Below are 26,244 nucleotides of genomic sequence, written 5' to 3' on the forward strand. Positions count from 1 at the left end.
CGTTGCTGATGCAGCTGCGACACTGCCAGCCTGAGCCGCGTGGAGCGGGCCTGGTACGGTAGCGATTGCGGCGTGCATCCCGCTCTGGTAGCCTTCTTGGCTTGTCTCTTTGCTTCACGACTCATGCTGAGGTCATCGTCTCTGGATGGTACCCAGATCATCTTGACTCTATTGTTTCCCTTTCTCAGTCGCTCGATGTGCTCGTAGATCTGACGGATGGAGGTCTGGCCTGATTGCTGTTGCGGTCGGGCAATCGCCTTGAGTGACGACTGGCTACTTGACAGCACCGTAAGCTCTCGACATTGTAGACCATCCGGCATGCATCGCAATGCCATCGCTATCGCCTCCAGCTCGGCGGTGTACGGGTTCTGATCGTCTCGTGGCGCGAGCGTGGCCGAGTACCTGGCCACTATCCTGTCTGTTTGACCAGGCGATCTTTGGGCCACGATGCCGCCCATACCCACTAGACCTCCCCTGTCGGAAGCACTGGTCGCGATGACAATGTCGTTGACGTTCTTTGCAGCTATTTTCGCCGCTTCACGATCGGCCTCGCGTACAAGCGGCACCCGGTTGTACCACGGTGGTACCGCATAGGCCTCAATCGTTTCCATCCGCTCCGTTCCGCTGCCTTCATACGCAAGCGCCAGCTTCTTCAACGGTGACATGTATCTTCGACTCGCCGACACCTTGAGGGCTGCCAGCGGGTGCGTCTTTGGCACCGTCTTGATGTTGATGTACATCCGCATGCCTGCTTGAGCATGTCGCTCGCATACCGTCTGTATGTTGGCTTCTGCCTCCATCACTGCTGTCGCGACTGTCCGGAAAGCACCCGTGATGGCTCGTGCTCCTATCTTCTGAGCCCTGTTGAACCAGCTCAGTGCTCTTTCGTTTCGTGCATGCGACCACACGACCGAAGCGTAGTCCATCGCCGGAGCGACGGTCGCCGTAAACAGCTGCCTAGCCGTGCGTGGAGATAGCATCCTCAGTCTTCTCAGGCACATGGCCGCCGTGAGACCTCTGGTGGCCGCTTCAGCCATGTGTTTCTTGAATCTTAGTCCTGCATCCATGATGATGCCCAGGATCTTGGCCTTCCGCTTCGGCTTGATCACGTCTCCCTTGATCGTGAACGGTATGCGGCTGGTACGGTCGATGACGCGGTAAAGTGCGCGATGGTCGTCTTGTCACTCTCAAATGTCGCTCCGCTGCGTCTTTCCCAGTCCAGTGCCCGGTCGATGATGGCCTGAATGCCCTCTCTGTTGTCTTCGGCCGTCGGACCTGTGACCCAGGCTGAGTAGTCGTCGACAAACGCAATCGAGCCTCCGTTCGAGCTGCACTAAGTCTGCATTGAAGAACAAGAACAGTATCGGCGATAGTGGTGACCCTTGCGGGAGGCCAGCTTGTGGCAGTTCCCGTAGCGCTGATGTGTAGCCATTCACCGTGATGGTAGCCGTGCGGTATGAGCAGAAGGCATCGATCCACCTGATCAGCCCCTTGGGTATACCACGCGCCTCGAGTCTCTGCAGCAACCTGTCCTTGAACATGCCGTTGTAAGCTCCTTTGACGTCGAAGCTGACCAGACTGACCACTTTGCGATTGCGCCATGCTTTGTAGACCTGTTCCTGGAAGAGAAGTAGAGCCTGCTCTGCCGATCGCCTCTTTCTCGCACCAAAGTGATTGGTAGGTAAGAGTCCGTACGTCTCGGCGGCGTGCGATATACGGTCCGCCACTACTGTTTCCAGGATCTTGCCCAGCGTCGATAGAAGCGAGATCGGTCTCCATGCCTTGGCTATCTTATAGTCGCCTTTGTTCGGTTTCTTGAGTGGGATGATTTTGGCCGTCCTCCACTGGCTAGGCAATCGCCCTGTATCCAGTGATGTCCGAAACAGATGCAGGACCCGTTCCTTCACCACCGGCCACAGCTGCTTCCATACCATGGCTGGCAGTCCGTCTTGACCGGGCGCCTTCCACGCCTTGGCTTCCATCACCTTCTCCTCCACCTCCTCCATCGTGAGGTTCGGCATGGCCACTTCTCTGCGCCGTGGTCGCGGGCCTTCTTCTTCTATGTCTGTTGGCAGCGGCGAGAAGAAGACGTTGAGCAGTTCCTCTGCCTGTTCGAATTTGTCCTGCGTCGTTGTTCCATCAGTTCTCTTCAGCGGAGGCACCTTATCACCGTTCGCATCATGTCCGGGTTTGAGGTACTTGGCGGCTTGCCAGATGTTGGTCCCATCGGCGAGAAAGTCGTCCCAGTGCGTCTTCTTCTGTCTTTTGATAGCATCATGGTACTCTTTACCCGTTTCTTTGGCTCGATCTTCCAGGCTGTCAATCCGTTGACCGGCCCGACGCCGGGCCCTTGCCAGGTTCCTCCAGAACGTGTACGTCCTACGAAGCTTGGTGAGATCTGTTGTCCACCATCTCTTTGCGTACGGTGATGGCTTCGCACGTAGGACTAGATCGTGGATCGCATCGAGGACCATATCCATCAACCTGTCTGTCTGTGTCTGGACATCACCATCCCACGGAAGTGGTGAGAGCTTTTTCTTCACCCTTTCCCTGATTGCGTTCCACGGTGCATTTTTAAACAACAACCTTGGTTCCGCTGTTCTCTCTGGCATCGCGAGATCAAACTCTGCCTGGATAGCCCTGTGATCTGATCCATGCTCGGTCGGATAGATGCCGCAGTGTACCATCTCGTCTGCCAGCTCGGCTGACGCGAGCGTCAGGTCGATCGTGCTCTCGCCACCTGGTCCTTCCCACGTCTTCGTTCCTCGTGGGAGAAGACTGAGTAGACCATGCTCATCCATGAGGTCGATGATCGGCCCCGCCTCACCTTGTCTCCTACCCGTCACATCGTCGCCTCCCCAGAGCTGATCGTGCCGGTTAAAGGTGGTGAGCGTAGGTACTGAGGTACAGGGAGCTTGATAAGCTTGCCTATTACGTCAGTGACCTAGCCGTCGTGAGCTCCCAGCCAATGCCTGATCCGCGTGGGGAGAACAAAGAAATTCCAGCTCCTAAAGACATCATATACGAAAAAGTATATCTCGGCAACAAAACGGCTGAAATCGACAATTGATTGACCGCAAATATTACATTTACATACAAAGATCTTACTGCCAGCTCCGGGTGCTGAAGCCAATGCACCCATAAATGTAAAAGCAAAGTAAATCGACAGAAACAACAGGACAACGGGTATCTCGAAACGCCCAACGCCATCCATACTCCCAAACCAAAGTATCATTGCACCCATCCAGATCTTTTCCCCCTTTCCCTTTCCCTTTTCCATGTTTCTTCTGTTTAACCCAGACCACCCCAGATACCGCGTATCCTTCTTGCTAGTTGAATGTCCTTCTGCATAATTGTGACACGCTTGGCGTGGATGGCGCACAGGTTTGTATCTTCAAACAGATGCACCATGTAAGCTTCGGCGGCTTCTTGGAGGGCCATGATGGCTTGGCTCTGCCAGCGCAGACCTTCATCTCGTGGGCGCATCGTTAACGCGATTTCTCGAACCTGTTGACCAGGTGTTAGTCTCCGTTTGCATGGCGTATGGAAATTGTAAGTGACTAACGAGGCGCGCAAATGGAAGCTTTCGGAGGAGCAGCTTGGTGCCGCTTTGGTAATGTCGAATTTCGCGAAGGGCGACGGTGCCAGGGCGGTAGCGACGCTTTGCGCGAACGGGAACAGGATCGCCAGCTGGAGTCCTTGTTAGCTAAAACGTTTCCTAATACAAGATCAAGCTTGCTAGAAGCCATACGTTGAACAGCACTTGGCCGCGACGGGCGCTTGGCCCCAGAATTGGGAGGCATTGAAAGAGCGTGTTTGAAGGACAAAGAGGAATGTGCGAAGCTAGAAGCTAAAGAAGCTTTATATCAAAGACATGAACATGCGAAAAGAGTGAAGCAAATGTTTTGCACAAAACGTTCGACTTCGATTCTAGTGATATGAGGTTGTAGAAGAGAAGTGAGGTTAGAGAATCGCAAGGTGGGAAGGACCACCGCGACTACGGGGGATCGTATGAACGCGTCTTCCCCAGCCCCGCGACTTTTATTTAATTGATTCTCAGCCACTAATTACCTTCGCCCTGCACGGCCACAGTCAAATCCAGCCACCTCTCCCCGGCTGCTAACCTCAGTCAGGTACGTCGTCCTTCAAACAACCCGGGGTCCGGAAGTAGTTTACATTGAGCGATTTCGAATCACGACGGCAGGTGCAGAGTCTTCATACGGAGATTAGAATGACTGAGAAGTGAAGTACCATTCATCTTGTTGGCTGAGTCCTTCCAAACACAACCGAAAACCTAAACCCATCATTGATCCCTACATACGCAACGGATAGCCTGGGATGGAATTTGACTGTGAAATATGCTAAAGAAAGTAGGATGCAATACGCAAACGAGCATTAAAATGGCATTGATGCATATCAGCAGATTCCTCACGCTTTGGCCTACCCTTACGCCTTATTTATCCGCATCTTCTACTGTCGTCGATTTTGGACGCTTTTTGATTGTCATTTTTTGGCCAGCATCGAGATTTGACAGAGACGTTTACGGCCCTTCTAGCCCTGTCCCTACTTACATAGCGGATCTTCAAATCTCATTATACATCTTCTTTTATGCTCCAACCTCCCACATATCTTCATTATGTATTAGGCACTCGCTTCCTAAATATCAGAGATCTATCATAATTGCTAGCCATGGATAAATGCCGACGCCGCCGGCCACCCTAGATCGACACAGCGCATTCTGGCTTTGAAAACTGGCCCAACACAGAGCCTGATTCCTGTTCGTTTCTTAAGCTGCCAAAAGACGCGAGGAGCCTTATCTGAACCAAAGAGAAGATGTCAGACATAATCTCGCAGCTGCCAAACGAGATTCTACGAATCATTATGGAAAATGTTGGGTACTCCCCCAATTTATCTCCTTTTGTTAGTGCATTGTCACCGGAACAAGTGGGACAGAAGGTTATCTAGTAAGGCCTCACTGATACAGAGCTCAGGTCACCTCGATCAGAGATCTTAAATCAGCAACTGAAGTCTCGAAAAGAATCCGGAGCGTTTGTCTACCAATATTTTGGCAGTCCGTCGAGATTAGACCCAAAGGAATCTCACACTATATAGGTAGACCTCCCCGGCTTACCACTGCTCTATCTGTCCCCAATATCTTTGAAGTACATCAAACACCTGCATTTCCGAAAAAGCCTAGGAGTCTGTTGGCAATTTTATCAATGTCCTCATTCCGACGGACCCCGCAAGGCAGATCTGGACCTCTGCTTCGCGCTAACCCCAAGTGTGGGGTTGGGGTTAATTTCAGCCAATAAACAGCCGGGCCCCAATCCACTCGGTTCAAGTCCAAATTTTGAGCGAAATTATCCATTTTGGTGGCCGATTACTGTTCAATCGCCTCTTAATAGTTCCTAGGGTGATTGACTGTAGATTTACTAGCAAAGTGCTCTCGCGATCCGTGTCCTATGGCTTAGCATTCCACTCCAAGAACGCCGTCTTTGCCAACCGGATATCCTCTAAAAAGCTTTGACTTGACCGACTTCGCTTGCTCGAATCACCAGTTACCTTCTTGCCATCCATCGTCTCCGACTGCCACGCTCGCTTGTTCGGCACCAGCTGCGCCAGCGGACGTCGAGGCGGGTTGAGCAGCAAAGCCCGTTCAAAGTCGATCACCATAATCCCGCCGGTCTCGGGATTGAATAACATGTTTGCGAGCCTCACGTCTTTGTGGACCACGCGCTCTCGATGCATGGCTCTCAAGGACCGAATGGCCTCGTCTTCGAGCGACCTGCCCATGTCGCCAGCCCTCTGCGCTCCGTCGACGCTGTAGCCTCCCCAGGACAAAAATGTCAAGTGCACCACGTAGACCCGGTGGTCGTAGTAGTAAGTCTTGTTCATCGATCGAAGGTCAACCGCACCCAGGAAAACGGGCACGTGGACGCCTTGCACTGGCTTGAGACGCTCGTAGACAGCAGCCTCGTGCTGGAGATCTTTGATGAAAGCCCGCACCGTGCCCTTGCTGACAAAGGTGTAGCCATGAGCAAGTAGGGTCACTTGGAAAAGCACACCCCGCGCACCACCTTCCCCCAATGGCCTGATCCCGTCGTCGAGAGACTGTTCCAGCTGCTTCCGGAGTAGGCGAAGCCACTCCTTGTGGTCGACAGGATGACGTGCGCGGGCGGTAGCGCAGCTCCCGCAGTGAAGCGCCACGTTCGGGCACTTTGGGTCAAGAAAACCACCCTTGACCATCCCGAGAAGACATTTCTGCGTACAGTACTGCCGACCCTGCCCGCCGTCTCCTCCGCGCGGCCGCAACGCCAGTCGCTGGCTTCGCCTGGTTCCTTGTCTTCTGTTTCGTCCAGTTGGCGTAGGCGTGTCCGGTGGCCTGGATGCCGACTCGTCATCAGATGGTTCCGGCCTGTCGTCCTTCCTCAACGACCCCTCGCCAATCTGGCACTTGGCAGTTCGACGTGTCCTTCTGCGCGGCAAGGCCGGCGACCGATCGACATCCTTGTAGGTGGTAGGCTCATGGCCAGGAGAGTAGGCTGACGACACCGATCGTTCATTTTCTGGGATAGAACGGAATGTCGATTCGAAGTCCTCAGACCACCTCTTCAAGCCATTCATAGCTTTTTGACGTTCCTCCTGGCTAATCTCCCGTCGCTCTCCAGGCGCACCGAGAGCCATGAGGGTGAACGCTAGATATTGACCGACAGCCGTGCATATATGGAGGTTGTTTGGATGTGCCGACACCTCCGGACCAGGCTCTGCTAGATGATAGTACAGAGTCTCAGGGTCGTCGTCCCAGTCGATGTTGAGAAACACAATAGCCTCGCCAGTAGTAAGAAGACCATACCCAAGGCCGCTTTCAATCATGTAGTGATACGTCTGCGTGATGGCAGATGCCGTCAGCTTCTCCGCGTGGTACTGGAAACGCGCGTCAGGGTTAATAGAAGTTGGAATCGTCCTTCGGTTCACAACTTCCCTGTAGATGTCCATGGGGCGGAGACCGAGGCGAAGGTGCGGAGCGGTCAGCTTGTGGGGCGGCTTGTACTCGGAAACGTAAACCATTGTGCGCTGGGAAGACGGCGTGTTGTCGGATCGATAGACGCAGATTTGATCCGGCCGCAACTGGTTGAGATCTATTCCGTGGTCCGGCGTCCGCGGCGGCGTCGATGGGGTCTCCCTCTCAACCACTTCTTCGGCAACATCGCTGAGGGCATGGGGATGGTTCTCAAAGACGACACCATCTCCGATCTGAAAATCCCTGCCGACCTCTTCGACCTGTTTAAGATGTTGTACGATGGCCCTAACCGGATCCTCCACGCTATTATGTAGGAAATATTCGAGCGTCTTCTCGTCTCCTATCGGTCGTTGGGAGACCCGGTTCCCCATGCCGGCCAGGAAGTTTCGGTTCTCGAAAAGGCGTCTTTCGGTAGGAAATGAATGGTGCAGTGTACCGAAGGTGACCTTCTGTTGATGAAGGAAGTTGGGCCATGGCCTGAGGTTTTTAGGACACCACTTGTTACGCGGGTTGGTCAACGGGCCCTTTGAGGTCAGTTTTGGATCTGTTTCGATGGTGAAGCGAGAGAAGACGGAATCATGGCAAGCTGCAATGTATTCGTCAAGCGTCGTGAGTCGTGTGTGTTCCTCTGCTTCCTCGGCGCGTTGCTGTTCCCTCTCGGCGCGTTCCAAAGCAGTGGGAGGTTTGTTTATCCTTTCTCTGTGTTCTGAGGTCTTACTAATGAGCCATAGGCCACCATCAAGGCCCGGGCGCTGACAGACCCTGACTATGAAGACCTGGGAGACTTCTCGTATATGTCTCCGGAAGCTGAGCCAGAGCATTCCTTACCGCAACTAGAAATGCTCCCTGCACTCTTGTACATGGTTGACCGGATCGTCGTCGAATCGGCAAGATGTTCCAAGTATTTCGACGAGCCAGGCTGGAATAATCTCGTCCATTCTCCTATTCTCAACGCTGTCTTCAATCAAAGGTTCTGGCCTGGTGATGAGCATGAAATGGTTGAATACTCTCCAGTGTAAAGACCCCCTACCCCAAAAAGCTTATCCATCATCACCACTGACATGTCCTAGAATCACGGCCCCTGTAACGGCGGTTCACCACATGTTTCCGCATTCATCCGCCAAGGTCGATTATGTCGTCCACATCCAACCGCCGCCAGAGACACAAGATGCAGTAGAGACGCTGTATGAGTCCACGAGCGAAAAGTCAGTCAACCACACTGTATTTCCTCCACTCCGTCGATCACCTATTTCTCTCACTATCGAGACCAAACGATATGGTGGCAACCACGCCAAAGCCAACGCGCAGGTGTGTTCATGGCAGGCAGCCCAGTGGACTTGTCTAGCAAGCCAAGCCGGCGAGGGAATCAAGCATCTACCCTTCCTGCCCGGAATCGTGGTAAACGGCCCATCCTGGACGTTTGTTGCTACAACCAGAAACGGTGATAAGACTGTGAGTTATGATTTCTGACATGTTCTGGAGTGTTGTGCTCTAACAAGCTGGATAGACGATTTGGACAGACGCCGCCATGGGGTCGACTACGTCGAGCTTGGGCGTGTTGAAAATCATGGGAGCGTTGAATAAACTACGGCAGTGGACTATCAAGGTCTACTGGCCTTGGTACAAGAAGCATGCCCTCAAAATTGGGCAGGTAGACGGTTAAGGTTAGACCTAGGGTCAAGGTCAGGGTTAGCCTTAGGGTCAAGTCCAAGTTACCTCCAGTCTACACCTTTCCCTGGCCTCTTTCTTCGGCCTGCCCAGGTGGAAGGAGATGCAGAGATGGACAGCGGAACCGCTGGTTTATAAGTCTTTTGATTGTCCTGCCCGTGGTTGAGAAACGGCCTCGGTATATGAGGTATGCGCCCAGGGAAGAGGGATTTAGGGAAGCCTAAAGAGTATAATTTATAAAGTATTAGAGTAGAAACAATAAGTAATATGTGTATAGTAGGCATAGGGTATGGACATTTCGTTCCTTGAGGCATTGAGAACACTTCTTGTGCTTCTGGCAACTTTGGTGCTGGCTTAATCCAGTTATGCGCGGACAGGCTGGCGAATCTATCTACATCTATCTACCGGCACCTCATGTAGATAGATGTAGATGCTTAGTCATAATTTGCAATATAGATAGATAGATGTAGGCTACATGTAGATGTAGATAGATTCGGTAGATAGACGGTCGGCTAATCCTCGGCCATATCGTCGCCCACCTCCTTCAGTAAACCTTCATACCCTTCTAGTAGCCCAGCCCGTAACCACGACCTTACCGTATGAGTAACGGCAATTGTGCTTGCATCTAAGCGCAACCTCTTGGGCGAAACCATACTACCAGCGGAAGAAAAGGTCCTCTTACACTTAGAAGCCATTGCTGGGACCGAGAGGATATTAATCGCCATTTTCGCCACTCGCGGATACTCAAATCTCTTTGCAGACCAGTATTCCAGAGGATTGTGGTATGTTGTGTATATGTCTTGCTTTATAGACAACCACCTCTCCAGTTCGTCTGTAGCTTCGTTATGGCCGTGGCGGGTGGATGATATTAATTCGTCTTGGAAGGAATCAAATGGATTATACTCGCGCGCCCTCACCGCGGCAGGAAGGTTACTGCTCGAGATTTCCCACTGAGCGGGAAGGTCGCGATACTCCTCTTCCCAGAGCTTTTGGATGAGCTGGCGTGCCGCGAAAAGCCATTCCTCCTTCTCACCGTAGGCTTTTGTCAAGAACGACCACTGTATACCGGGGTGGAGAACCGTGGCTGCATAGTATATTGGCGTCTCATCAAGCTTGGTGTAGTACTTGTTGAGCTTGGCCCAGGCCGAATTGACGCACGAGGAATAGTAGCTAGGTTCCACCCGATGTGTTGCCTCAGTCTTTGCTTTCTCCAGCGTTGAAAGGAGGAATTCGTATGCGACAGCAACCTGCCAAATAATTCCATATTGAGCTTCAACGCCTCCCTTACGGACTCGGAGCTGACAGTCCCCTTCAAGCCGCAAAAGGCAAGAATCGAACATTCTAAGAATATCTCTGAACCAACTGAGGGCATCCCAGTCTGCGTCACTCAGTAGATTTGCTTCCTCAAGACATCGAGGGAGTTGGCTTGGCGGCTGGGTACGGGTAGATCTGGGCCGTTGAAATTTCCTGCTTGATTGAATCGTAATGTCAATGAGCTCCTCCAGATAGCGTCGGAGCTTAATTGCTCGCTCGATCATATAATATTGAGACAGCCAGCGTGTGCCGTTGTCAAGCACGACATCAAGAGTGCCTGGATAGGACTTGTCAGGGTCCTCATCTTGTATTTTCCGCAGAATTGCTGTCGCCTTATCCGACCGATTGACCCAGACGACAAGGTTGTGGAGTTTACCTACTGGACCTCTTTTGTCCACTCTGTAAAATCGTCCGCATCAAGGTCCTTGAGTGTATTGCTGTCTTTAATGAAGAGGAGCGCTTTGGCGACGAGATGAAGAATATGCCCGAAACACCGAATCCTTCTGCTGGCCGGATTCTGCCACTGAAGCTTGTGGCCTATCGCTTCGACTGCTCCTTCATTGCTTGTGGCGTTATCGAGAATAATGCATCCAACCTTGTTGCTTGCAATCAACCAACAAAGCACCCGATCCGATTTCGAGTACGCGGCATTTTAGCGGCATCTGATGCTATGTCGGAATCTCTCTTTACTTAGTGCGTGTTATAAAAGTCCTGGGCTGAGTATGGTGTTGATTTGTAAAGTTGGATGCACGTTAATTCGTGACGAGACTATGTAATTTTCTCTCAAACCCCAATAGTTTATCTACGTTTTGGGGCCTAATAATTTCTTGTATTTTATCTTCATTTCTATCTGTCGGCCGCTGCGACTATCTCGAATAAATAGATAAATATCTATCTACTGTTATTATATTTCTAAATAATCTTCTTCTTCATGTAACTGCTCTCCATCTTCATCCGTTACATCCTCCTCCTCCTGCTCCTCCTCCTGCTCCTCCTCCTGCTCCCCTTCTTCGTCTCTTTCTTCATCGACCATAACGTCAACAATGTCTTCAGATATTATTTCCCTCTCCGGAGGTTCAGTCTGGCGTAAGAACTGCTCCAGAAGCGTCTGACTTCGGTCAGAAGGCTCTACTGCCTGTTGCTTGACCCCCAGATGACTACGGACGTCGTATTGATCTCCGTTGTTATCAAGCCTGCGCCTAGTCCAGCCGAGGCGTGCTGTAAACGACGCCGAATGACCGGGCAGCGATTAAATTGTCTTGAGGAAGCCGACTACATTTTCTCGCGTTGGTAAGAAAATCGTCGGTTGGCTCACTATGGATTCAAGCATGTGTTTTGGAATATGTTTATCCATGATGGGGATTCGGAAAACATCCTCTTCTCCGTACTCGTGAGCGCATTGCCTTTCGACAGACCAAGGCTGGATAAAGTTTATGTCCCCATCCGGGCCCCAGGTTGGGCCTGACAGTAAGCTCACGTACAACAGTGCTGGCCGGCATTGGCGCCGAATATAAGAGTGGCCAGCAGAGCGCATGCTGTCTATATTACCCACGACCTTAACCCAGTGTTCCAAAGCCAACTCATTAATAGCCTGAAAGTCTCGAGTAGTTGGAATCGTTGACGGAGTAGAAGGAGATAGGCCATCGGGATATTCACGGCGATGGTACACAGAAGAAAGAGGTATTCCTTTCTGTCTCTGAGGTGGTGAAAAGTAAGGTGCCCAAAACTGAATCTGGAAAAAAGGTGGCCTGCCATGATACCAGGTCCCCTCGCCACGATTTGTGCCAACCTCTTTACTGCGGTCAGTGTTGAACATGACTCGGATGTAGTGGCCGATCTGTATGCCAAAGTGCCTATCAAACTGGCCGGCCCATACGCTCGCACTATCCCATAGCTCCCTGAAGCTCCGGTACAGCTGCAGAAAATACAGTTGAGACCACTTCGGCTGGGCATTGGGATGGTGGAACAAAACGCCAAATACAAAGTCTGACCAGCTGTCCTTGGGTGGTAGGCGCTGGCGTGTAGACATCCAACAGGGTAATTCGTCGGGCATGTGGCCTTCTGCCCCTTGTTCTGGAAGATCACCGCCAGCTGACGTAGCTTGAGTATACTCAGCCCAAGCTTCGTCGTAGATCGCATGGATCGTCTGAGCTGAAGGGATACGGCCAATGTCGGCAGCCGACTCATCCTGGGCTTGCTGTAGGCGAGATAGGGCAGGTAGGCTCTGGCGTCCGACTTTATCTCGAACTCGGTCCCAGTACGACGCAAGCTTGGCAAGGAAATACTGATAGTACGCTCGAGAAGTTTCCTCAACAGCAAGCGCCATGGCTTTATTAGCGTACTCCTTTGCCTTCTCTGGGCAACCCATGTTGTGTGATAGCTGGGCATCGCGAAGCCATTGCTGGAAAAGCCGCTCGACGGCGATATGGGTAGCGGTAAGTACTTGGACGTTGGGCTGATGGGTTAGTCGCGCTTGAAGTGGACTCCGGGCTATGTACAGCTGAACCAGTACCTCTAGTGAGAGATGGCCGCGATGCCAGTCGATGTGGCTTTGGGGGATCCAGAGCATCCCTGTTGACTCAATGAGGGCACCCAGGCCGAGACCCCGCCGCTCGCTGACCGAGCTTCTCCTCCCACGAGGGCGTACCCACCAAACAGATCTCCATATCCAGTTATCAAAATTCTGTTCCTCATCTTCGTCGTTGAGAGCATAGATAAGCAGTCGACAAAAGAGTTGGGCAGTATAAAAGGCGAGTATCTGCCGGACAGGATCGAGCGAAGAAGAGGAAGAATTACACTCGGCCGTTTTATTTGTTACCTCTCGGAATATGTCGTCAAGAGGAAGGATAAATCGGGCAGCCTGAGTGGAAATGAAATCTTTTATTACACTAGTAGGCACTATCCAGTAGGGGTAGTGCTGGGTGGTAGATGCAGGATCGAGAGGGATCTCCTGGGTCATTGGACCGGTATGGGGACTCTGGCCAGGCTGAAATACGCCGTCCGCCAACATGGTAAGGATGACGTCAAGTCGGAAGGTGACTTCTTTACGGATCCCAAAATTGGGACACCGCCGAGCGGATGATATGGCCCTTAGATGCCGCTTGTTTGCATCCCACGCGCGCATTATGTGGGAGCGAGTGAGCTGAGGCGCAAATGCACGCTGGCAATTCTGGCCCATACCGGCCAAGTCCTTCAACATTCCTTCATCAAGTGCAAGGAGCGGTAGAGAACCGGAGCTGAAGAGTTTGTAATCACTGAACATAACCCCAAAGAGCTCTTTCTTGCAGTCATAGGCCTTTGCGCGGATGATACCGGGCGCTCTAGCCTCAGGATGACCTGGGTTTGACGACCTGGTCGGCTTCGCCTTGGCATAGTAGGTACCCGCGTCCCGGAGAAGACAGGAACGGTAGTATCTGGCATCTAGAGAGGCCTCTGGTGCTATATCACCTAGCCGTCTATGAAGGTGACGACAGCAAGCACTCTTCCAGAGCAGTGTCCAGGGCTCATGGTGACTGTACGGGTCATTTTGCGATGGTGCCTGGCCATCATGATGATGCTGTCTGCTAACATGGTCACGCATCCCCACATCGAGCCAGCAGGAGTGCAAATCAAGTTGTTCCGGGTCAAGGCCAGCCAGGATAGCATCTCGGAACAAAATCAGGCTCTCTTGAAGGTTCGGTTGTGCAAATACGTTCTTCAGGTCGTGGGCTTGGAAAAGTAGGCGGGGTTTCTGATAATAAGCGATTGTCTTTCCCCGCCTCGTTTGTATCCTGTGTAGGTTCGCCTTCTGCACGATTGACGACCAGAACCGCGACAGACATTCGGCGGGGACACTATAAGCCAGGCGGAAGGTCCGGCTCTCATCATCGGCAGCCCAGCGACCAGCTCCCGGCCTCTCCTGGTAGGCGCGCGACTTTGCGTAAACAAGGTCATATGAGCTGGGAATCTCCTGCTGGATATGGTCTGGTAATGACTCGTGGGCCGCCGGTATGATGATATCGTCATACAAATCTCTGAACCGGTCTAGCGAAAGACTATTCGTAGAAGCCGGTGCAGATGAGTGACTTCCATTAGGGAAAAACACGAAGACACTGAAGCGGACATTACCGGTGGAGAACGACCCGATCGATGCATGCCGTGTATGTGCCAGATCTAGACCGTGGGGTTGAATGACCTGGTTGGTGGAGATGTTGCTCTTATGTGGCGGGAAGAACGACAAGCGGAACTGGTTGGGAGACCGGATGGCTGAAAGGCTTTTGGCCCCAAACCAGATGCTATCAACGTCCCACTGGCGCGTGATAGTCACGGATTTCGGTGAAAGGGAAGCTTGTGTCTTGCGGAAGGAAAGTGGCTCTTGTGGTCGATCGGAGAGGAAACTGTCCCAGCGGGAGAAGGAGGCGCGATGCCCATCATGTGTCTGGGCACCAAGTCCGGCGAAGACAGATGGCAATGGAGGAAGAGATCGCTGAATATATTCGGTTCTTTCTTGGAGCGTATGAGTGTGTCCGGGCTCGGCAACCTCGCATGAACGTGGACCTACACAGGGTTGTATGTCAGTACAGCTGTGCTTATAAAAGTGGGCTAATAAGCAAGGTCAATTGATTACAGTTACACTCGCATTCACGGGCAAAGAATGACCGGAATACTTTGTCGTACACGCCGCTCTGTGCGCGTAGGAAGTCCGCGCCACCTGCCGTCTCTTGCTCGTATATTGATCGGAGAAAACCATCGAGAACCGGGTCGCCGGAGCTAGTGGACGTTACGTCTGATGATGATGACGTGAATAAGCCTCTTGTATCTGACGCGTGTGAAGAGGGACTTGCTAGCTCGAAAACTGGATGATTATCTTGATGGAATAGACTGGGTGACGACGGTATTGGAGTTACCGGTTGGGTCGCGTAATATTCCTCAGCTGAGGAGACTTCATTGTGACCATCCGAGGGAGAATTGTGGTCATGATACTCGTCATGCTCTCGAATGGGCGATGATGATGATGATGATGATGATGGTCTAGAGAAGAGATATAGAATAACTGATTACCTTAGGGTAGGTCAAAATAACAGAAGACTTCAACATAGACATAAATGTCATTATTTACTTTAAGTCAGGTTCTTTTAAGGTTAGTCATCAAGTAGTACATCAAGGTAATTCTTCAAGTTGTATCTATATTCTTCTGACGTTAGTAAGAGGATCCTCTTTACTTGGTTGCGATGAGCAAGCTTGCCGTTGATCTTGACAATCTCGTCCACCAAAGGACATCATGCAGGGTATAGCAAGCCAGAGCATTTTCTTATTCGTTCATGAGGACATGACAGGGTTCTTTCCATTTTAAAATGCATCGTATTGGCTACCTCCTAGGCTCGACAAGGTTCTTTTCATTTTATAATTCCTCTCATTCGCCCATTTCTAGCGCCACTTATCAGGGATTAAGACTACCAGACGTCAAATCGACCTCGAATTCTATTTTCAATTGACTATAAACTCTTCCCTCAATAAATAAAATCCTCCAGCGTCTTTTAAAAAGATCCATTACATCGAAAGCTATCGATTCATCAACTTTTTTTTTATTCATCCACGTGGTTGATTTACTGGGAATTTTTTAACGTGTTATTGGACCCGCCCGCCATTTTCGCCAACACTTACACGACGCCGCCCCAACCCGCACCCTCCACGCATTACTGATATATGACCCTACTGTACAAAGGACTGCGTGTAATTTACTAAATTACACACTTTTCGTCCGTGCGCTGATTGATTGTTCCGCGCTCAGTGTGGTTTTCGACAGGGGTCTGTGAAAACTAACCCGTATGATTTTGGGCAATTCTGCCATCATATCACGCTTATCTTCCCTCACCGCCTACCCAAAACATCACGACACCCCACTTCTCGTCCCAATTTCACCATATTACTTTTCCACTAACAATACGAAACCCCTTTACAAAACTGTTGCGCATCGCAAACACTACGCCACGGCGATGGCGCCTGCATCTGCTCTTCATCGTCACCAATCATCTCTCGAAAGCATCATTGATTTCTCTGCACAGCCTCCCTTAGGACCTGGTCTACGCCTCTCAGCCAGCCGTCGATTCTACCAGATAGTCAACCATTTCGATGCTTCTGGCAGCGGCAACAACGGTGAATACGACCGTATAAAACTTGTCCGCCTCACCTACGAATATGCGCGATCTGAAGAATCCAAGGGCAACTTCCTGAGTGCGTTCTTCCAGTCCGCGGCTCTTCCCATGGATGGGGAGGAGGCCATCGATTTGGGCGATGCAGACCTGGAGGCCAAGCTCCGCACTTCCCTGTTCAACTTCGCCGAGTATCTGTTTGACAATTTCTTTTTGCCATGTATGGTCTTCTGACTTTTCTTCGTCTGCCGTTTATCTCTAACCATCTTTGCTCTCACAGTGAAGGCTTCTACTAAGAAGACCCCCCAACCTTCGCCTGCAACCCATTCCGCAGTCCAAAGAACCCAGTCAGAAGGGCAAAATTTTGCCGGAACGCCAGAACGGGTGTCAGCTCTCCGCGGTGCCTGTCTGGTCCGCGATCGCCATCGTTGCGTCATATCGCGCCGGTTTGACCAGAACGAGGCATTTAAACGCATGAGCAGATATGGTGATGAGGCTCGGGACGACGATGGAATCTCTCTTGCAGGGGAAGCTTTTGACGCTCTCGAGGTGGCACATATCCTGCCACATTCACTTACACAGGTCAACGCAAGCTTACAATTAGTATGAACTCTCACTTGACAAAGCTCCCTCCTTGCTAAGTACTTTCCTCTAGGACCCTTCCAAGGAAGCTGCACTAGCGATTCTCAATATGTTCGACAGCGGTGCTGCATTCCTAATTGAAGGCACCGATATTGATCGACCTCGCAATGCCATGACCCTAACACATAGCCTGCATATGTGGTTCGGCGACTTCCGAATCTTTTTCGAGTCCATTGACCAGCAAGCACATACCTATCGAATCAACACCTTCCTCCCACCGGGGCTCTTGGGGGGCCTCCTCCCTGTCACTCGAACACTCCATCTCACAGAAACCCGAAGTATAGACCCTCCTTCGCCTCGCCTACTCGCCATCCACAGTGCGATTGCCCATATTCTGCACCTCTCTGCAGCAGGGGACTACATCGATAAAATGCTGCAAGATATGGAGGAAAATGGCGTTCAGGAGGATGGTTCTACTGAGCTGGATCGTTTGGTAAAGCTTCGACTGAATGGATGGTCAGTCAGCGAAGTCAGTGGCTAGACTCAAGGGTTAAGCCATGACACCTACTTACTTCAGTATGCCAGTTGTTCAAGCGAAACAACCAGTTGGGAGTGATAGAGATATTTGCAGAATGAGGAGGTAAAGGAGCGATTATGATGTTGAATTTGGCACAATACTCTCTGGAAGCAAAGGCGCCATGCCCGGTGAAGCCATCTAGAATAAGGAGTCGATAAATCCCGTCAACCTGATCATGAGAAATCGGTGGCACATCATATTTGATGTACTCACGCACGGGATCTTGTAGATATGCATTGCAACCAAACCACTCTTCACGATTTAGTCACGGGCTCGTAACTATAGCAGACTTTCCCCATGAGTGACTGTTAAAATGAACCGCCCACTCGAACCTGACCCTACTCAAGAATGTAGACTAGAAATGCGCCGCATTTCCACTTCTACACCAATCTGAATCTCCATTTTCTTACCCCGAATTTCCCCTCTGGAAATGCGGCGTATTTCATCTGGGGCCTGTAAACCGAGAACGCGAAATGCGCCGCGTTTCTTCCATGAAAAGCCCGTGCCAACCATGTAGACGACGGCGCTCTTAAACTTTACAGCATGTAGTAATTTCGGTTGCATCGATTAGGAGGAAGGAAGCAGCAATCAAGGTCTCTCTTTATTCTTGGCTAAATGTGGCTTCATAGAGAGTATCCGATCCTCTTGCTGCCTTCTCAACTTTATCAATATGACAGGCCTCGCGACGTACACTGATGCTATTGTCACATTGCCGCCGAGTCGGTTCCAAAAGCTCGAGAGTCTCGGCTTGTACTGCAATTCGCCAGAGCCAGCAATAATCTGTATCGAATGCGGCTTCGCCATTAACCCTACGCGCGCGCCACGTCACCCAGGCGACAAGCATCATATACTTAAGTCTGCCCTCCGTGGTTTGAAGCCTCTAATCTATTCTCTCAACCTTCCAAACCCAGAGACACTCCCACTGCGACCAAACGGCTCGCCGCTTCACCCAAACCTTACGGTATACGAGGGTTCGGCCTGTAAACATTGTGGTCTTCGCCAGGGTTCGGATCAATTCAACGAGCATCAATATAACACCTCGTTGATAGATAATAGATGATTACGTAATGACAGGTGGGTTGATTGATAGAAGTTGATAAACAAACGACATTGATTGATAGATGTTGGTATCCGTTGATAGGTGTTGCACCCATATTTGCTGACAAGCCAAGCCTCTAGCTGTTAATCCTCAGATTCTTCGACATCTGGTATCATGTTGCCCGTCCACTTCAACATTGGATCAAGATCCTGGATCACACCAGCGTGGTACCAGCTCCGGATGGTCTGACAGAGTGAAAGAGTATCGGCATGCAGTCGGTTGCGCAGAGGAACCACCATGTGACCGGTGACGCTAAACAGACGCTCGACCTCAGCACTCATGGGAAGTACAGTGTGTAGATCTAGAGCCATGCGTGATAGCCGAGGGTATTTTTGCCTTCTCTTGTGCCAGTAAAGACGCGGGTCCTCCACATGCTTATCGCCTGCAGCGTGATCATGCTCCCATAGTTCAAACTCATCCGGCTCAGTTGCCGCTGGCGACGCACATGGTGACAAGGAGGCTGACGTTTGCCCGCTGACGTCTCGCCTTTGCTTTTTGAAGTTTGTGAATTTGTTGGTCGAAAGACGAAGGGCTTTCCTAGGCGGCTCGAGGACGTCTTCAGCGTCAATCGGCAAATCTTTGTACTGTTCACGCCATAGGCGGTACACCTATTGCCTCGCTGCGTCGATCCAGTTGGGGTGATCTTCGTACCACCCGTCGAAAGCGTCCCAACGTTTCCCAGGATTCAGAACCGCGGTAGCGTAGATCAATGGTGATTCACCCACCTTCGCGTAGTAGGAATCGAGCTTCTTCCACGCATTGTTGACGTTCACGACCAAATGATCACCTTCAGGAAGACCTGCCACGATGCCCTTCGCAGTCTCGAGGCCGTCGAGGAGAAACTCATATGCATCAAGGATTTCCCAACTTGCGCCATGAATCTGGTCAATGGCTTCCTCGCCAAGGCTTCGCTGTTTCTCGCGAGACTGGGAGTCGCCCTGCAGGGATTTGATGACAAGCTCAAAATTGAGAAGGATGTCATGGAGAGCTTGTATTGCCTCCCAATCACTCTCTTCCAGCCTATTGCCTTCCTGGAGAAAGTAGGGTTCTCTGACGCCCTTCCTCAAGTTGCCGCATCTTGTTCGGTTCTCAGAGTCGAAATGTGCCCTAGCCTCGAATATGAAGGTATCGTAAAAAGGCTTTAGTCGAAGCGCGCGTTGCATCATGTAGAATTGCGAAAGCCATCGGGTGGCATTGTCGGTGACAACCTTAACTGGTTTATGGGCTTTGAACCCAGAGTCTTCTGCTGCCTCTCGAATGCGGTGCTCCTGGGCCGAGATAAGCTTCCTCGTCCATAGGTCTGACCGATTGACTTCTTGACAGAAGTTGTGAAGCTTCCCAATGGGTCCTCTCTTCCTCCACTGCTCGTGTTCGCGCTGCACAGTAAGCAGGCCATCGTTAACATCCCGCTCGAAAGACTCATAATCTTGGCCGAAAAGAAGGGCCTTTACAACCAAATTTATAACATGACCCAGGCAGCGAAAGCCCAGGGCATCCCCGATTTCCGCCAAAGCCGTATCGTTGTTCGATGCATTGTCGACAGTGAAATATCCGATCTTCTTCTCGATATCGTAGGAGCTGATGACTTCGAGAACCGCAGCGGCGATATTCTTCCCAGTATGCCTGCCATCCATTTCAGGCAGACCAAGCACAATTTTGTGGGGTTGTGCCTGTCGGTCGCGATATACCTACGGCACTGACACCATAGAGTGAGAGGCCGTTTGTTGAAGTCCAGCCATCAAAAGCAAGATGAACTTGACCAGGGCTCTCCTGAAGCGTCTTGGCTACCAGCCCCTTGTTTTTCTCGTATTCGCGAAACGCAATCGCCCGCACGCTCTTGTCGCTGATGTGCGCGCGTTGGATGCCGACCGAAGGGCTGAGATACTCGAGGACTTCGCGAAGAAAGGGATATTGCGCGGTGCGGAAGGGCAGGTTGGCGCTGACCATCCACTTGACCATCTTGCGTTGGAACTCCTCCTTGTTGAAAGAGGCAACCAGTCGATTCGCCATAGCTTGCTGATTCGCGTCGTTGACGTCGAGGCCAAGAACGAAACGACCGACATCTGATCCGCCATGTCATGTGGACGTTTCAGAGTATTCGGTACGGTTCGCTTCGCGCTCGCGTTGCGCACGTTGTGGAAGCTCGAGAGATGTAGCTCAACGTTGCTGAGGTTTCGAGCGTCGTAGTGTGAGGGTCGAAGGTCTCGCTTCTTAACGCAAAAGCCGCAGACCCATGTGGCACTGTTGCCCGCCTTTGAGATATCGAAGCCGAACTTCCATACCCATTGTCTTGTAGATGACCTGGGTTCACTGAGGGTGTAGCCTTTGAATCGTTCGAAGACGAAATCATGATCCTCGTCAGTAAGGTCCAGGGGGTCAGAACCTGTAAAGTTGGCATCATGAGCGTGGGGATGAGGGGAGGCTGATTTGCTTCGCAAAGGCGTTGACGGTGTGGATGATGGAGCAATGGTGGCCGAGCTCTGCATTTCGTCAGGTGGTTGCTGTTGGCGAACGCGTCAACGACGCGTCTCGTTGCGCGCGAAATATCTTGCCTCGGTCCGCCCACCTACCCTGCAGTCCGCCGTCAACAAACATCAACTTCATCAACGTTGATGCCATCTCGTTGAATTGATATGTCTTGGCGAGTAATGAAATTGATTGATAGATATTGAAACATCTCTGACGCCCGTTGATTGATGGTTGATGCTCGTTGAATTGATCCGAACCCTGAATGAACCGCGCCTCATCATCACCAGATTATCCAACCCAGCGATCGTTACACGCAGCGCAGCGCATTCATCAAGCATGTGGCATGTGGCCAACTGAGTTCTGCAAAGGTTTTGTACCTGAGACTTGGGGTGTTCGACTTATCGAGAGCCTTTCTACGTTGGTGTCTCTGGTAGTGGCTGCTGAGAACGTGGAGCTCGACCAGGTGCGCCATAGATTGAAGGTTTTCGCCACTAGCCATCCGCGCTCAGATCGCCCGCGACTTCGTGAGCTAGATATAGCAAAGGTGCGAAAGTGGCTACGTGGGATGGGTATTGATACTAAACAAACAAGGCGATGGAATGGACGTGCGGATGATGAGGATCGGACTGCGGAGAGTGACAGAACCAAGGCAAACTCTGAACCGGTTGATGAGATTATCGCTCTAGGTTCTCGAGAAGATCTCAGCAAATACCGAGACAAAAATGAAGAAGAGACTGGAGAAGATCCCGTCTTGACTGTCGAAGACGAAGAGAGCGCCCCTCATAAACGAAATCTTTGGTCGCGAAGCAGAGACATCGGTGATATTCAGGATGATGAGCCTATGGAAGACACCATGGCGGCCAATCCTAGGCCTGGGCCCGCTATAACCAATGGGCAATCCAGGGGCAGTCCTGTCGCCTCCAGCTCCAGCTCCAACGCAGCCGAGTCAAGCGCTTGCCCTCGGCGCGGCTTTCAACCACCATCTCACTTGGTTCATGATACCCCCCAGAGCTCTATTCGCTGCCCAGAGGGACCAGATGAACAAGCTTCGGCGTCTTCTGCCGCTACAACTCCACGGGCTTTTCAAAGCTCGACGCAGCCATGCGAACCACCAAGCTCCCAAACGACGGCGCCTCTCACCTCTGCTTCTCAGAACACCCAGGGTGCTCAACGATCTGGTGTGCAACCGCTCAAGCAAACAGCGTCGTCTGTTCTGGGCAATCCTCAGACTCCCGTGTCTTTTCCTGCAACAACTCCACAGGGCACTACGCGCCCTCCGCAACAACCAGGCAGCCAGGGATCAGCAACCGCGGCTCAGAACTCTGTACAGCTTCGCGCACAATCATCGGCATCTCTACCCACCCCCCAGAGCGCGCGACAGCCTGACCAACGATCAAGTAGCCAGCCATCAATGTCCACAGCGAGTTCTCAAAGCTCCTCGACTCCTCGCGCACAAGCAAGCTCGCAGCCAGCACTGTCTTGTTGTACCGGCACTACTTCTCAGGCCTCCCAGAGCTCTCAGCAGCAACGGAATCACCGACCATCGGCGCCTACCAATACGATTCCTCAAGCATCTCTATACTCCCACCTAGGAGGCAGTCAACCATCGACACCTCGGCCCATCGCCCCTGCTGGGGCGCTAACAAGCGCCCTGCTCCGTCATCGCCAGTAAACACATTTACATTCACCAACAACTTCATCAACCGGACAGCGGCGAGCAGTTCAGAATCACACACAGCCCCTTCAACCAAAAGACAAAAGACTGCTGGCATTCAACGTCCAAGTTCACAGGTGACTGGGTCATTGGATTGGAACGCTCTTCTTGTAAGTAACATTTACAAATACAGTGAATCTGATGCGGTCATCCTGAACTAACTTCCTTTCAGCCCACCGGAGACGGATTCAGAGCAAGCTTGAAGGCCGCTTCGGCTGCCTTATTTCCTCATATCAAGAGCTTCGAAGAACTTTTAACATCCATCAATGACGAACACTGCCGACTCATCGCAGTTGAGCGCAGCCTCAGACTTACAAAGGACGAGCAAGCAAAGGAGCAGGAAAAAGCCCAAGACGCGCTCAAGGATGTAGAGAAATCAATGACCACCGAGAACAAGTTGCTCAGGGACCTGGAAGATCTCTACAACAAATATGCTGGGGATAACGAACTTTGCACGTTCCTGGATAAACGAAGACGAACGGTTCTCGAACATGAAGAGGTATATACAGTAGTCAAAAGCCAACTTGACAAGAGTACTTCTGGGCTTTTCAAAACCGATAGCAAGATTGCGTTGGCTACCAAGAGGATTGGGCAGCTTGAAGCCGAGAAGGCCGAGGTCATGAAAGAGAAGATGGGGATTGATACGGCGGCGAAACGATTGATGATTATGTCTCGTTTTATGGAACCCGGCTGGCAAGCTAGACTGGCGATGGTTGAGGAGGCTTTGGGAGAAGAAGTTATGCAGTTTGCATTTTCATAGGGGTTTCATTGTTGTGAGTGGTGGTTGGAGTTGTAATATAGGGATATCAGCTTTACTAAGCGTGACGTTGGTGTGGAGGAGATATCTTTAGCTTATTCGGACAAGCATCGTATTGAAAGAAACCTACCGAGATGACATGGCTTGGTGTCATTGCCCAGAGGCTGAAAGAACTGCATGAAACGGATAAGGGATTGAGTGCTATTACGCTGAGATTATGTTAGGGTCGTCATGTATTTAAGAGATGGTTCTCGACGAACTGACTCCAGCCAATACCTAGTTATGAAAGAAGATACAAGCCACCAGTTCTAACTTCAGGCTGCAAGCAAAATAATAAAGATCACCATCTCCGGTCAACAGACTGTCACTAGAGTCTCGACGTCATTAATAAGTTTTGAGTAACTTGAACTAACGTTCATATCTCAATTATGACTATTCCTTCATCCACCAAACCCAATCAGTTCTCATCATCATCAAAGCCAACCTGTTGAATATTGGAGGGTTCACCCTCAACTTCGGGATTAAAGTCTGAAGTCTTCAGCAGATCGTAGGACTTTCACCTTAATATCTGACAGTTCGTCAAGTTGATGTATCGAAATTAAAATCAAATCGATTGGTCGATCAATTTCGAAGCTTGAAGACTGGATTCGAGGCGCTTGTGGATCTTTTATGGTGAATATGCCGACGTCTTTTCAAAGGCGTTTCTGATGGAATGTCGCGAGTTTGATATGGATAGCGCTTCATAATAGGCTGCATGTACATTAAGTGGCAAAACTTGATATAAAGAAAGGATTCGCGGAGAAGCAGGAAGGAAAGCAAACAGGGTAGCCATAAACTGCTACACGTTAACAAGACGGAAGGGCGCACAGACAGACACCTACCCTTTGGGCTTGGAAGTATGGAACAAGTCGTGAGAGGCAGTACTTGAGTGGTAGTAAGCAGAGAATCATTAAAACGTCTATAATTCTGCCCCTGCCTGACCTTACCAAATCCTACTAGTTCCCCTTAACAATCCTGTTGGCTGAGTCTTTCCAAACACAACCGAAAACCGACAACCTAAACCCATCATTGATCCCTACATACGCAACGGATAGCCTGGGATGGAATTTTGACTGTGAAATATGCTAAAGAAAGTAGGATGCAATACGCAAACGAGCATTAAAATGGCATTGATGCATATCAGCAGATTCCTCACGCTTTGGCCTACCCTTACGCCTTATTTATGCATCTTCTACTGTCGTCGATTTTGGACGCATTTTGATTGTCATTTTTTGGCCAGCATCGAGATTTGACAGAGACGTTTACGGCCATTCTAGCCCTGTCCCTACTTACATAGCGGATCTTCAAATCTCATTATACATCTTCTTTTATGCTCCAACCTCCCACATATCTTCATTATGTATTAGGCACTCGCTTCCTAAATATCAGAGATCTATCATAATTGCTCGCCATGGATAAATGCCGACGCCGCCGGCCACCCTAGATCGACACAGCGCATTCTGGCTTTGAAAACTGGCCCAACACAGAGCCTGATTCCTGTTCGTTTCTTAAGCTGCCAAAAGACGCGAGGAGCCTTATCTGAACCAAAGAGAAGATGTCAGACATAATCTCGCAGCTGCCAAACGAGATTCTACGAATCATTATGGAAAATGTTGGGTACTCCCCCAATTTATCTCCTTTTGTTAGTGCATTGTCACCGGAACAAGTGGGACAGAAGGTTATCTAGTAAGGCCTCACTGATACAGAGCTCAGGTCACCTCGATCAGAGATCTTAAATCAGCAACTGAAGTCTCGAAAAGAATCCGGAGCGTTTGTCTACCAATATTTTGGCAGTCCGTCGAGATTAGACCCAAAGGAATCTCACACTATATAGACCTCCCCGGCTTACCACTGCTCTATCTGTCCCCAATATCTTCGAAGTACATCAAACACCTGCATTTCCGAAAAAGCCTAGGAGTCTGTTGGCAATTTTATCAATGTCCTCATTCCGACGGACCCCGCAAGGCAGATCTGGACCTCTGCTTCGCGCTAACCCCAAGTGTGGGGTTGGGGTTAATTTCAGCCAATAAACAGCCGGGCCCCAATCCACTCGGTTCAAGTCCAAATTTTGAGCGAAATTATCCATTTTGGTGGCCGATTACTGTTCAATCGCCTCTTAATAGTTCCTAGGGTGATTGACTGTAGATTTACTAGCAAAGTGCTCTCGCGATCCGTGTCCTATGGCTTAGCATTCCACTCCAAGAACGCCGTCTTTGCCAACCGGATATCCTCTAAAAAGCTTTGACTTGACCGACTTCGCTTGCTCGAATCACCAGTTACCTTCTTGCCATCCATCGTCTCCGACTGCCACGCTCGCTTGTTCGGCACCAGCTGCGCCAGCGGACGTCGAGGCGGGTTGAGCAGCAAAGCCCGTTCAAAGTCGATCACCATAATCCCGCCGGTCTCGGGATTGAATAACATGTTTGCGAGCCTCACGTCTTTGTGGACCACGCGCTCTCGATGCATGGCTCTCAAGGACCGAATGGCCTCGCCTTCGAGCGACCTGCCCATGTCGCCAGCCCTCTGCGCTCCGTCGACGCTGCAGCCTCCCCAGGACAAAAATGTCAAGTGCACCACGTAGACCCGGTGGTCGTAGTAGTAAGTCTTGTTCATCGATCGAAGGTCAACCGCACCCAGGAAAACGGGCACGTGGACGCCTTGCACTGGCAGCCTCGTGCTGGAGATCTTTGATGAAAGCCCGCACCGTGCCCTTGCTGACAAAGGTGTAGCCATGAGCAAGTAGGGTCACTTGGAAAAGCACACCCCGCGCACCACCTTCCCCCAATGGCCTGATCCCGTCGTCGAGAGACTGTTCCAGCTGCTTCCGGAGTAGGCGAAGCCACTCCTTGTGGTCGACAGGATGACGTGCGCGG

At 51.0% G+C, this 26,244-nt stretch overlaps 7 protein-coding genes across 7 annotated transcripts; 4 read left to right on the top strand and 3 right to left on the bottom strand.

Moving 5' to 3' along the window:
- Positions 1-3,291: 3,291 nt before the first annotated feature.
- HH3V_2 (histone H3-like centromeric protein hH3v) lies at positions 3,292-3,803 on the bottom strand (the record flags this gene model as incomplete). Its single annotated transcript, XM_044848576.1, has 3 exons — positions 3,292-3,507; positions 3,566-3,690; positions 3,752-3,803. The coding sequence occupies 3 exons, from the start codon at positions 3,801-3,803 to the stop codon at positions 3,292-3,294; spliced, it is 393 nt and encodes a 130-aa protein (XP_044707286.1).
- A 1,657-nt stretch (positions 3,804-5,460) lies between these two features.
- FPOAC1_004022 (uncharacterized protein) lies at positions 5,461-7,842 on the bottom strand (the record flags this gene model as incomplete). Its single annotated transcript, XM_044848577.1, has 1 exon — positions 5,461-7,842. The coding sequence occupies one exon, from the start codon at positions 7,840-7,842 to the stop codon at positions 5,461-5,463; it is 2,382 nt and encodes a 793-aa protein (XP_044707287.1).
- A 280-nt stretch (positions 7,843-8,122) lies between these two features.
- Positions 8,123-8,684, top strand: FPOAC1_004023 (uncharacterized protein; the record flags this gene model as incomplete). The annotated part of the gene is made up of 2 exons (XM_044848578.1): positions 8,123-8,473; positions 8,529-8,684. The coding sequence occupies 2 exons, from the start codon at positions 8,123-8,125 to the stop codon at positions 8,682-8,684; spliced, it is 507 nt and encodes a 168-aa protein (XP_044707288.1).
- Positions 8,685-15,978: 7,294 nt separating this feature from the next.
- On the top strand, positions 15,979-16,814 carry FPOAC1_004024 (uncharacterized protein; the record flags this gene model as incomplete). The annotated part of the gene is made up of 2 exons (XM_044848579.1): positions 15,979-16,331; positions 16,790-16,814. The coding sequence occupies 2 exons, from the start codon at positions 15,979-15,981 to the stop codon at positions 16,812-16,814; spliced, it is 378 nt and encodes a 125-aa protein (XP_044707289.1).
- A 1,149-nt stretch (positions 16,815-17,963) lies between these two features.
- Positions 17,964-18,353, top strand: FPOAC1_004025 (uncharacterized protein; the record flags this gene model as incomplete). The annotated part of the gene is made up of 1 exon (XM_044848580.1): positions 17,964-18,353. The coding sequence occupies one exon, from the start codon at positions 17,964-17,966 to the stop codon at positions 18,351-18,353; it is 390 nt and encodes a 129-aa protein (XP_044707290.1).
- Positions 18,354-21,123: 2,770 nt separating this feature from the next.
- FPOAC1_004026 (uncharacterized protein) lies at positions 21,124-23,335 on the top strand (the record flags this gene model as incomplete). The annotated part of the gene is made up of 3 exons (XM_044848581.1): positions 21,124-22,185; positions 22,263-22,685; positions 22,748-23,335. 3 exons carry the CDS (start codon positions 21,124-21,126, stop codon positions 23,333-23,335), a joined length of 2,073 nt encoding a protein of 690 aa, XP_044707291.1.
- Positions 23,336-25,549: 2,214 nt separating this feature from the next.
- On the bottom strand, positions 25,550-26,104 carry FPOAC1_004027 (uncharacterized protein; the record flags this gene model as incomplete). The annotated part of the gene is made up of 1 exon (XM_044848582.1): positions 25,550-26,104. One exon carries the CDS (start codon positions 26,102-26,104, stop codon positions 25,550-25,552), a length of 555 nt encoding a protein of 184 aa, XP_044707292.1.
- Positions 26,105-26,244: the final 140 nt, after the last annotated feature.

This window comes from Fusarium poae, chromosome 2 (genome assembly GCF_019609905.1).
Source record: "Fusarium poae strain DAOMC 252244 chromosome 2, whole genome shotgun sequence".
In the NCBI taxonomy this organism is placed as follows: Eukaryota; Fungi; Ascomycota; class Sordariomycetes; order Hypocreales; family Nectriaceae; genus Fusarium; species Fusarium poae.